The sequence below is a fragment of the Montipora capricornis genome, chromosome 10 (genome assembly GCF_036669925.1).
Source record: "Montipora capricornis isolate CH-2021 chromosome 10, ASM3666992v2, whole genome shotgun sequence".
Lineage (NCBI taxonomy): Eukaryota > Metazoa > Cnidaria > Anthozoa > Scleractinia > Acroporidae > Montipora > Montipora capricornis.
Window position 1 is genome coordinate 6,073,453 of NC_090892.1, and position 12,500 is coordinate 6,085,952.

General features: G+C 39.4%; 1 protein-coding gene across 2 annotated transcripts in view; it reads left to right on the forward strand.

Annotated features, from left to right (window-relative positions):
* The window catches only part of LOC138021985 (dynein axonemal assembly factor 3-like), a 28,372-nt gene that overhangs the window by 4,183 nt on the left and 11,689 nt on the right, over positions 1-12,500 (forward strand). For both annotated transcript variants that reach the window (XM_068869009.1, XM_068869010.1), the window contains 5 exons: positions 866-959; positions 9,727-9,790; positions 11,293-11,375; positions 11,738-11,828; positions 12,146-12,271. In XM_068869009.1, coding sequence (XP_068725110.1) covers positions 866-959; positions 9,727-9,790; positions 11,293-11,375; positions 11,738-11,828; positions 12,146-12,271 — 458 coding nt within the window. The remainder of the gene's footprint in view (positions 1-865; positions 960-9,726; positions 9,791-11,292; positions 11,376-11,737; positions 11,829-12,145; positions 12,272-12,500) is intronic.

The following is a 12,500-nucleotide window of genomic DNA, read 5'->3' on the forward strand; positions in this document are numbered from 1 at the left end:
TGTATATTTTGCAAATCATTTAAATGCCAAAAGTGAATGATCGTTTCTAATTTGAGGTCAAACGTCTGATCAGCACTGGAGATCACTGGAATTCTTCTTTTATTAATTAATTTTTCTTTGAACCAATTGCATGAGAAGTTGTCCCCTTGGAAGTGATATTCATATGGCACCTCAAGACCATAGCCACCTCCTCTGTTTATGCATTTTCCTTTAATAACCTTTTCAGAATTTGACAGTCTCTTTAAAACCTTAATCAGCCATGCTGCCATTAGTTTAGGAACATGTCCGATTGCATCAAAGTTTTCAGTCAAGTTGACAACAGAAACAGACACATTTCACTCCATCTTTTTGTTGGTCTCTTTCTATGTTTTCCTTCAAAAAGTTTCGTTGCAGTTCAGTAATTTTGATTGAGTAAGTAGTTTTATCAGTGCTGTCATTCATAAGTTGTACATTAAGTGATTAACAGTGATGTAAAATAGCATTTTGATCGTATTTGAAGTGTATTTCTTGCAACCTGTATTAGGCAGTCCACTTGTATTAAGCATTCACTAAACCATTCCCTGAGGGTGACTGCTTAACACATAGTTCCACAGTAATTAATTAACAATTCACCATTCTGACCATTCAAACACACAGTCTCTCTCCTTATGAAATTTAGAAAGAGCTCATCTCTTAGTAGACTTCACCCTCAGTTGTAAATTAGGAAGTTAAAGTGCAAACGTTTTCTGATGGTACTTCCACTTTTCATATGAGTGAAAGAGAAAAGCTTGCTTTCAAGAGAGGGGAATTTATAACGTCATTATTCATAGAGCTGTCTCAAGCTTTAGATGGTAGTTACAAGAATTTATGTTTCTCTTGCTTTCAGAAAAAACAGAATTGTTTCTTGAGTTATTTGGTAACAGCCTTGTGAGACCTCAAACCAATGAATACTTACAACAGAAGTCAAACAAGTTTATCAGGTACCTTGTCAAACTTGTTAATAATTTGTTAGGTCAATTTCCAGTCACTGCCTGTGCATTTGTATACCCAATGAAATACAGTATACCATTGATTAAAAGATGCATAATGTCTATATTGTTTCATTAAACAAACATCTAATGTTGCGTGCATCATTTGGGTATCCAGACGCCTCAAAACAATAAAAACACTCACTCTGTAGCCTCATGCTTTCATCTCATTGTCTAAATACATTGATAAAGCACTCACTCTTGATTTGATATCTTATGACATGATTGTCATTTTGACATTCTTTATGACTTCAAATTTACTATCAGGGCATGACTTTCATCTTGTTACATTATCTAACCCTAGCTAGTTGACCTGACCACAAATAATGCTTGGCATTTCAAGACAATTGATAAACAATACAATGTTTTATATAAGGTAATATTAATGTGGTATTTAATGTATTATTCAAAAATTGTGCAAAGCAGCATATTGAGTAATAACAGGGATAAAATGTCACATGCATGAGTTTTAAGAACTGTTAAAACACTCCTCATTAGTAAGAATTCTTTATATAAAACATACTGATAAAGCATAGCTTGTTTTTCTCGTACGCTAATGCTCTCTTCTCGCAATTTGAACTTTTGTTCAGACTGACCTGAGGGACATGCTTTATGTGGAATGTTTCTAAAGCCCGTTCATTAAACTCACAGATCATGTTTTATTGGGTCTAAAACCACTTGACTTTGCCTCATGGTTTAAAACCCAATAAACACCCCTGCTAGTGGGAGGCATGGTGGCCTCATGGTTAGTGCGCTCGACTCCGGATCCAGTGGCCCGGCTTCGGGTCCTGGCTGGGGACATTGTGTTGTGTTCTTGGGCAAGACACTTTACTCTCATGGTGCCTCTCTCCACCCAGCTGTATAAATGGATACCGGCGAAAATGCTGGGGGTAACCCTGCGATGGACTAGCATCCCATCCAGGGGGAAGTAGAAATACTCCTAGTTGCTTCATGCTAAGGAAACCGGAGATAAGCACCGGCCTGATGGGCCTTCTAGGCTCATGCAGACTTTACCTACTTTCTGTTCCGTTGTATCCATTCAAAGAATACATACAGGCACATACAGTACCCCTCAAAGATAAGCGAACCATCAAACGCGTTTCAAACTAGTCTTCAACGCGTTTGCGTTTTTTTTTTAACGCAAACGCAAACGCGTTGACCAAAGTCATTAACTTTCCGAAGTATTTGCATCACAAAAGGTTCAATGATGCGTACGAAAAGTAATGTCACAAAATAAAACACAGTCTCGTTGTCTGGCTATACAAAGTTCGCGTTGCGGCCTCATAAAAGCAAAAAGGTTTGTGTTTTCGGATTTTTTCACGTCCCACAGCCGTGTCATGTAAACTAAAATTACAAAATAAAATTTGAAGCGACCAAAAATGATTCTATGACAAGCGTAATGAAAATCCATGATATAACGCGCCGGCAAGCAGTTGTAAACACGAGAATGCCAGCCGAAATTATGTGAATGGCTTTACAACTGTCTTGAAGCTTTTAACAACATGAACCAAAAGCACCGGGGACAATAAATTTGTTGACATTTGGAGTGGTAGTTTGCTTCAAAAGTAAAATCATTTTAGATATACAGGAACGAATTACACATTGCGCTGTTTCAACACGGAGATGAGAAAATTCGATGGCGACAAGCTCAAAAGACTTTTTAGTTTCGCCGCTAAAAAGACGAAATTGCTAAGCTTCCCTGATTATTGATCGATAATAACTTCATAGTTCTATTTCTTCAATGATCTCCAATAAAAGCTGTGTTAAAATGGACTTCATTGCAAAGGCTGTTTACGTAAATGTGCGCGGGGCGGAGAAGAATAAATAATTCATTCGTTGTCACGCAACCTTTTCACCCCAAGCGCAGACGGCACGTATTATTATTTTGCTCCCTTTTGTGATAAAAGCATGAAACTTTGTAATAATCTCTGGAAGGCAAAATTAATTGACAACGCAGTAATTCAGCACTAAAGCTCACCACTTCACAAAAGGTCAACTAAAAATAAGAAACGGAGATTTCAAATAGACTAGACCCTCCGTGAGGGTACACTGGGTTGCCTGTGGTACGTGCACCGTTCCAGACAATTTTTTTCAAGTTGGGGGGTCATTAAGAAGACCATTTAAAGGGTCACCCAGAAGTCTTACCAGCAGAGGCCCTTTGGCTCACAGGTCCTCACACATTCGTACGACGAAACAGATCCTTTTCTGGGGTTAAAAACCTGGTTACCGGCCTGTTAATTAATCATTTGTAGAAAGAAGAAATTCCTGTCCTCTTTAGAAAAAATAGACACGCATTGCTTACGTTGGTAGTGAAGTAACAGCGATTTATTCCATATAAAATGTCAACTGAGCTGTGTGTTGTCTTCCAGGAGATTCAAGTTGTCCTTGCGTAATATGTAGCTCTAACAGTGCACGATATTGTTTTGGTATTGTCTATCATTGTAGTGCCATGGTAGAAGTCTTGGGTGAATAGCCTGAGAAGACATGTGGTTACTAGCAAAGTACTGAACCCAAAAAGATTGAAGAAAATAAATGGGAAGTGAGAAACATACGCTTCTGGGCTGACATGTTGATAATTTTCAAGCTCCCTCACAACTTCTTTACCACAAGTTTAAGCGTGCCCTCTGAGCATCTGACAGCTTTGTAATACTAAAGTTTACTAAAGTGAAGCATCTGTGTCAAATGATGGCAAGATACCGGGTTTTCGTAAGTTTCTTTTTCTGTCAAGTGTTATAAAGTTTGACAATAAATGAGCGAATTCAAAAGAAAGATCACAATCGCCCACCATTGTTTCTACAAAGTCAAAAATCTACTCTCCAAGACGAGGTTATTTATCACCAGGTAATTCCATCATTTTGGAAATAGCAGCTACTTTATTATTCATCGACAATTTTTTGCTGATTTTGGGACTCAAACACGCTTCCAACAGACCTGTTTATTTTCGTGACTTATGCGCTGCCACAAAATTCTCCCCGTATCACATTTCAACACATGTATGCAAATTTGTTAAGCTCGAAAATTACACATGATATGTTTGCAAAAGCTGGAAATTTCACAGAAATCTTTTCCAGCGAAACATTTATTGAAACAAACAACATATTTGCGATTAAGAGGCAAAAAAACCCTTCCTATTTCAGTTGCGTGCGTGCAAACGAAACACACAATCACAAAGCATATGCAATTAAATTAATTTCTGACAGTTCACATCAAACCCTTTTCAAAAGAACCTTGATGGTAAATTATGAAAGACAAAAGAAACAACAAGCTCTCATTCAAATAAGTTTTCACTGTCACATTTCCAATTTGTTTTTACCTTTGGTGAGTTGAGTCTTAAAATGAATGTAACTTGCCGGACAACTTAGATGCGACTTCAGTAAACACAGTGATGCATTCAAGGCGTTCGATTCCTTCAGTGTTTGTTAAATCCATAAAAGAATTGCCATTTGACTTCAGAGTTGTATATAGTACCAAGCTAAAGCTTACTTGATATCCAACGGCGAAAAATGAAATTGTTGTCGAAGACCATTACTCGTCACTTTAACTTCCAGGTATTTATTTTTCATCGCCTAAGTTGTTTATCCAATTGACGTTCCATTCTTGAGCTCCATAAGGGCATATTTTGTTTAAAGATGCACTAAAACCTCATTTGCGTTACAATGACTTTCAACGCCATTCCAGGTTAATAATGAAATGTCCTCCCGTGTGCACCAGAGAAATCTACGCATTACCCCAGCCCCCTCAAACCTAACAAAATACGCACAGTAGACTCTATGCACAAAGACACCACTAAGCAGGGGAGTGACAGGCAAGACTTTTACCGACACGGAAAAAACGCTACGCAGATTCCGACTGGGTTTAGCAACCCAGTAAAAACCCACGAAATGAAAGCGAGATTCCGACTGGGTTTGGCAACCCAGTAAAAATGCTAACAACACCACTAGTGAGGATAATTGCAAACGATACAAGTAATTGCACATGAAGTAGCGTTACAGCTCCAAATACAAAGGGATTCAGTAACAGCAGAAAACAAAAAGCCATGATAATACAAATAGACAGAAAATTCACCTTTTTCAGAAATTTAACTAAATGCATCCGGGTAGGCGTACATCTCTGCGACTAGCTCGATACCGCTAGCACTAACTTTAAGATCAGGAACTTTCTTCTTCAGGAAACTTTCACAGTTCTGTGCTTCTCTCCTTTGGCATTTGGTTTTCAGTGCAGTTCATATCATGATTTTCACATATTTGTTCATTTAGTACACATTTGTTCTCAACATATAAACTTTCTTTCAGTTTGCGGACCAACCCCGGCCAAAACAATCGCTCAACAGCATCTTTTAGTGTGGGTCTACCGCAAACGGCGTGTGCATAAGTGAGTTGTTTGAGCGTTCCGAGGAAGAAGGTTAATACAACAAAAAGCAATATGCTCACAAACGACATACTGTCATGGGCTGCACACTTCGCCACAACTTGATCGCGCAAACAAATGATATTTGGTATGATCACGCTCAATCATATGGTTTTGCCTGTCAATAAAAGGCATTATTATACTTATTATACTTAGGATCGAAATTCTCCAATCACAATTAGCTATTTTAACAACTTGTTTCCTCAGAAGGACGTCTCTGAAGCTGCCCAATCAAAACATGACGACTTCCATCCACTTAGTGCTATAAACTCACACAAACCACCAACGCCTGCCTTCCTTCGGTTACTTCAGGAAGGGTTAGATCATATCTGTCTATCGTTAGAATCTCTCGACTCCTGTCTCGTGTTGCTATCGCACACCCACTAAAATTCGCTCATTCCTGGTCGTTTTATTCCTACTCGTTTAGAACCAAACAACTACCTCCTAAATGTCAACACCAGTAAATGATCACGCAAACGAAGCCAATGGCGAGAAATAATATTTCAACTGAATAGCTTGAAATAAAATTTGCGCGAAATCTCTCTCTTTAAAAAAGTTAAAGACATATAAGGGCCGTTTATACGAGAGAAAATAAAACGCGAACAGCCCATATAAATGATGCAAAATCTACGTTCACAGCTTTCTCAAGCCCCGGCTTATCCTGGCCTGGGAGTTTATACTAGTATAAATAGTTCCTTTGGCGTATTATGTACGCCGCGTCCAGAGTAAGCCGCGGCTTATTTTCTCTCGTATAAACGACCCTATTGTTGTTTTCTCAAGTTAACAATAACTTCATTTTACACAAGAGTGACTATACTGAAATCTTTTTCTGACCTTAATTAAAAACGATCGCCAGCTGTAATCATTTGCCAGAACGATCATGCCTACAAATTCCTGTCATCTTTATTTAATGCGTATTAAATTTCAACTCACTTATGCAAATTAGTTAAACTCGAATACTACACAGCACAATGAATCACAACAGTTGAAACATCTCACAAAAACCTTTTCCAGCATGAAATTTATTGAAACTAACAAAATATTTGCTATTGGAGACAAAAAAAACCCTTTCTATTCCAATTCCGTGCGTGCAAACAAGAAACAATCCGTCTCACAAACCATACGATATGCAAATAAATATATTTTTCAGTTCAAGATTGAACTCTTTCCTAAAGAACCTTTTCCAAAGCACAAAATAGACAACAACCTTTCTTTCCAATAATTCTTCACTGTCACATTTTCAATTATTTTTTTACCTGAAAACTGTACAGCTTGACTGCAAATTAAATGCAAATTGCCAGACAAATGAGATGCCACTTCGGTAAACACTGTGATACATTCAAGACATTCGATTCCTTTTACACCCATACTCAATTTCCCACTTACTGTCAGTGTTCTACATACCAGCACAGTTTATAAAATAAGATTAGAAACAACACACACTTTCTCATAACCGACCGCAATTGTTCTCGAAGACCATCCCTCGTCGCTTTTAAGATTCCAGTTATTTATTTTCCCCGCCTGTTTCGTTATTCCAATTGACGTTCCATTCTTGATCTCATAAAGGTATATTTTTGCCACTAAAACGCCATCCCTGTTACCACGACTTTCGACGCCATTGCGGGTTTAATAATTAAACGTTCATCTGTGTGCACCAAGGAAATTTACGTATTCCCCCAGCCCCCTCAAACCTAACAAAATACACAGACAAGACTCTATGCACAAAGCCACTACTTAGCAGGGGAGTGACAGGCAAGACTTTTACCGACACGGAAAAAAATAAAAAAAACACGAAACTAAACACAGATTCCAACTGGTTTGCCATAGGCAACCCAGTAATAAGGCGGCTATATAAAGATGTGCAAATATTCGACTGATTATTCTCTGTAGTCAGTACCGCTCTGATCAAGTGAAAGACAGTTTGAAAGGAAACAACGCGGCGAACTAGCCATCAAAGCTTACTGAAAAACACATACAAACAATTTTCGTCTGGACTGAATATCAATCGTTGATCGATTGTTATTTGAGAGTTTTATAAATGTCCGAGAATCTGTTGCGTGATAGTTGCTCGACGATTTAAACTGATTCATGCATATGCAGCTGCATGTTATATCAAGGTCGTGATGCAGTTTCGCTTAATATGTGTTCTCATTGAAACATTCTATAAAAAAAACCCAATGCTCTAAGATTATTTTATTGTGTAGTAGAATTATAATTTCGCTAGTGTAGCGATCGCGATCAAGCGTGTTCGTGTTATCTGATACAAGAAATTCGGAGAAACAAATCAATAACGCGGATTTCTTCTACGTAGCCGATTAAACAAGCGCATCTTTTCTCGTTCCTGAAGATTTCTTTTCCAACTTTCCATTGATTGATAGTCAGTTGATCACACTTGTTCACTTTCCATCGCTAAAATTGCAGTCACTTTGTGGCCGTAATTTACATACCAACTTGTAACACAATGCAAAGGTGCCAAACTTGAATAACAAAGGACAAACGCGTTGAAAAAAAACTAGTTCGCAAACGCGTTTTTTTTTTTTTTCAAACGCATTGGCTCTTCGTTCCCAACGCGTTGTCAACGCGTTTGATGGTTCGCTTATCTTTGAGCGGTACTGTAGCACTTCCCGGCCAGGCTTTCGTGGTTTCAAGTTTACAAGGAAACACTTCATCCAATATATATAACAACCTTTCTCTCTCGCTAATTTTGAATGCTTTACTCCCGTTTTTCAATTCAAGAAGAGTCAAAATCTTACAGGCTAGCATTGCTCTCATCAATGCCTGGTCTGTTAAAACTTGGACGTTTAAAGACTCGTGCAGTTTCAGCATGGTCTTTTCCCAAGAGGCGTAGATCCTTTCTGATTGTGATTCTTTCAGTATGACTTGACACGGTCTCGACAACACGGATTCGCTTGCAAATCCTGGAATGTTAGCTGGCAACGTACAGTTTTTAAAAAAAGATAATTCAGACGAACTTGCGATGTAATTGAACGCCGAAAGATTCACACTCGAGCCTCCCAGGGTAAGCATGAACTTCAGTAATAGGTTCTTGTTCGAAGCATCGGGGGTTGTCAATCTGCTGAATATACAGTACATAAACGAAGAAGTAGAGTGATACTCGCACAGGCACTTCACCAACAATTTCACTCGCTTCGTTATGCTCTCGATTCTATGCAGGAAAAATACTCTACACAAATCTGACATCTGGTCGGCGTCGCGACATCTCATTGCCAAACATGCACAATTTTCCGCTACCTGCGGTGGAAAGTCTTCTTGTTTCTCCTTAGAAAGGGCCATTTCTTGAGTTCTCTTGACTTCTCTTGACTTCTTCTTCTCTTCTGAGTCGTAGCTTTCTCAGTGGTTTGATTCTAGCTCAACCGCGTTCCGTTTTTATAGCCAACCAAATGACCTTGAGTCTCGATTGCATGTAGAATCACGAGTATACGTCATATATGCAAACACGAAAAACATTGGTGGCCGAGTTTGTATGTCATAGCTAAACCCGGACTACTAAAGCAAACCACGACGGAACCAAAATTGGCCCTCGTACTATGTCGTATGCGATGAGGCATGTTACGTCATGGATATCTTTGCTCTTTGACGCGGATGATACCGCGAAGAATATTTGTGCTTCCAATGCGAAACGTAGCCTATCTTTAAAAAATACTTTTGCTAAGCCCAAGAATTCCAATACCCATTACATTCCAACACCCATCACATTCCAACACCCATCACATTCCAACACCCATCACATTCCAACATCCATCACATACCAATACCCGTCGCATTCCATAACTCTACGGATTACCAGAGTAAACCATGACACCGAGAGCCAAAATTGCCCCTCCTACGAATGTCGTGCCATAAGGCATATTACGTCGTAAACATCTTTGCTCTTTAATACGAATGATATAACGAAATCATTGGTGGTCAAGTTTGTATGTCATAGCTAAACCCGGACTACTAAAGTAAACCATGACGGAGCCAAAATTGGCCCTCGTACTATGTCGTGTGCGATAAGGCATGTTACGTCATATCACGAAAAATATTTGTGCTTCCAACGCAAAATGTAGCCTAAACAAAAGACCCCCCAAAACATCTTAGAACCCGAAAAGAATATGATGTAATAACCATGACATCACGAGTAATGTTTGTTCTCGAACGCAATAGCTTTTTTTCGCCCCAAAAACGTAGTAATGTCATTTATTGCTGTTTTGAAATTCACCTGCCACTGATACATGCAGATTTTACCAAGTTTTGAGATTAGTGGTAATGTTGATTAGAGGCGCTGTTTTCTTTGTTATTGTTTTCCCAGATTCATAACAGATTTGGATTACTTAGAGGCCAGCTTGCCAGTTTTTGATTTTTCACACCTGAAGGTAATGAGGAAAAAATTTAATAACTTGCATACAATCAATTAACTCTGAAAGGAAAGGAAAGGAAAGGAAAGGAAAGAAAAGTGTCTAGTCTGCTAGTGCTCCAGGAGCACAAACTGGGGACACTGTAAACTGAAATCAACAAGTTAACCCAAATCAAATGTTGGTTTTTGAGGAGAGGGGAACACCGCAGTACCCAGAGAAAAACCTCTGCCTCCGGGTGCAGAGTAGAGAACCAACCCAGCACCCTGTAAGCCCTTAAGTAACCAATCTGTATGTATACAAATCTGTTCCTTCTGTAGCTAGCGAAACTAAAAGCCATTCATTAGGCCACATTACCCTGGGAACTCCATGTCCCATTCTTTGAAAATGAAGTGAGAGATTGTTGACATGATATCCAATTTGATTTTTTTATGAACAGGGGTCATAAAACTGGGCCTGTAGTTAATGGACCTTATCTGAGAAGACCTACATGTAAACATCCAACCACTTGCAGTTAAAGTCACAACAGGAACACTTGCGTCCTAGTTATTCTTTGACCCTGAGAGCTGAGAGTTGATCGCGCACCGGTGGCTCAGTTGGTTGAGCGTCTGGCTGTCACGTGGGAGGTCGCGGGTTCGAACCCCAGCCAGATCAACACTCAGGATCTTAAAATAACTGAGGAGAAAGTGCTGCCTTTGTAATTTCATCTGCAAATGGTTAGACTTTCAAGTCTTCTCGGATAAGGACTATAAACCGTAGGTCCCATTTCACAAATATCTTCTATGTTCATAAGTTCCCTGTGGGACATTAAAGAACCCAAACACTATTCGAGAAGAGTAGGGGATAAAGTCCTGTTCTCTCCAGCAGAAGTGGCCAGCTTGGCGGTGATGTCTCTAAAAAGGCTTGTGGTGTATGAGGCCAACTGAGCAGAAATAGCCACAAGTCAAAAAGGGACTTTGCCGAGTGCTGGAACATGTAGATGTAGATGTAGATGTAGATGTAGATCTGGTATCAGAACCTGTGACATTCACAGGAATGTCCAGTGGGCTCTCCTTTGAACCATCTGGACTGGTCTTATCAACCATAATACGTCAAGGCAGTCATTCTAATTTTAAACTTTAGTTCCCGGTGGAGGGACTTTGGATATGAAGGGGTGGGGATGCTCATCGGAAACTTTAAATTAAACCCCTAAAGGAGACCACTGTGGGCTTCGCCAAGGATTTTTTGACCCCTGAAAAAGACCATATTTAAAATGTATTAAATCTTTTATTTTTATTTTTCTTCACTGGGAAACCCCAATAAAGACCTTTTTGATGGCGTTTTCCCCAGAACACCCTAAGTGAGACCAAAATCCGGAATTTACACCCCTAAGCAAGTCAATGAGGCTCCCCAACCTTTCATATGCGAGTTTCCCCCCCCCCTCCTCCCCACGCTTTAGTTGCCAAGTAATTTTCCATGTTTCAAATTTTTTTCATAACAATTTCAGAAAATGATCTCCTTGTCGAAATTCTCTATTCTTTCAGTTTAAAGAACGAGACCAGCTGGAGTGTATCTTTAAATTCTGGAGGAATCCAGACCCTAAGCAGTTTGATATATGCAAGCACTGGTAAGTATAAGTTATGAGGTCCAAAAACTGGAACTGTCTTTTCCAAGGATAATGAAAATTATTACAAATCTCGGATTACAAAAATGTGTACAAAGCGTCTTCAAAGAAAGGCTCTTGTCAACACAAGAATACACGAATTCTTTGTATGACTGGCAGACGTATAAATTTTCAAGAATTATCTCTAATTATTAAACTACGTGCACAAATGGTAAAAGAAAACCTCAACATTCTTGAACATAATGCTTTAACAGAAATTCTATAATGCCATTTTGCTCATCCTGGGAATGTTTTGTTTCCTGCAAAATGAGTTTGTCAAGCATTATGATTTGATTCCTTTGCTTTGATGTATTTTTTTTCTTTAGGGAGGAGAGGTTAAGGCAATATTTTGCAACTCGTTACGACTCTCGAAAGAATATCTATGACTGGGACTATAATATGAAACTATCCAAGAAGGTATATAGCTTCAACTGTGTAGAATGTGGTTTTTAACTTATCGTACAGCCCTTAGAGCTCGGTTTTTATAAAGTGTTTATTGTAATAGCCCCCCCCCCCCCCCCAGGGGATGCTCACTCATCGTGCTAACATGAATGCACCAATTAGAGACGCCTCTGATTGTTCTTCATGAAAACCAATGAGAAGACACTTTGCTTCAGGGTTCCCCAGAGCTCTTCTCTCCTTCAGTAATACACGTCTCCACGAGCTGCAAGCCTTAAATGTCACCTTTATTGAATAAAGGTTCTGTTTGTTCTTTTTTGCTTTGAACCTTGCAGGCGTCTATTGTAAATGGCAATGAGTACAAGAGCTGGCGCGAACAAGGTGTGGCCTTCGAACTGCGTAGTGACTCGACTTACGAAGTTTCTAACAGGACCTTGGCATCAGGTCTTATCCTCAAAAAGGTAATAGATTAGTGAATCTAATGGGTTTAAGCTGTGTTGAAAACCGTCAGCAATTTAATGATTTATGTTGCGCCGGGCCGTTTTGTTGCGAAGGGCGCGAGCAAGCGGCCAATCTCCTTAAACGACCCGTTAAGGCGCCCGCAAACGGGGAAACATTGTTGCGGAACATTGTTTCCCGAAATGTTCCCTCGGTGCGCAAACAATCATTAGGGAGCTTAAGCAACGACAA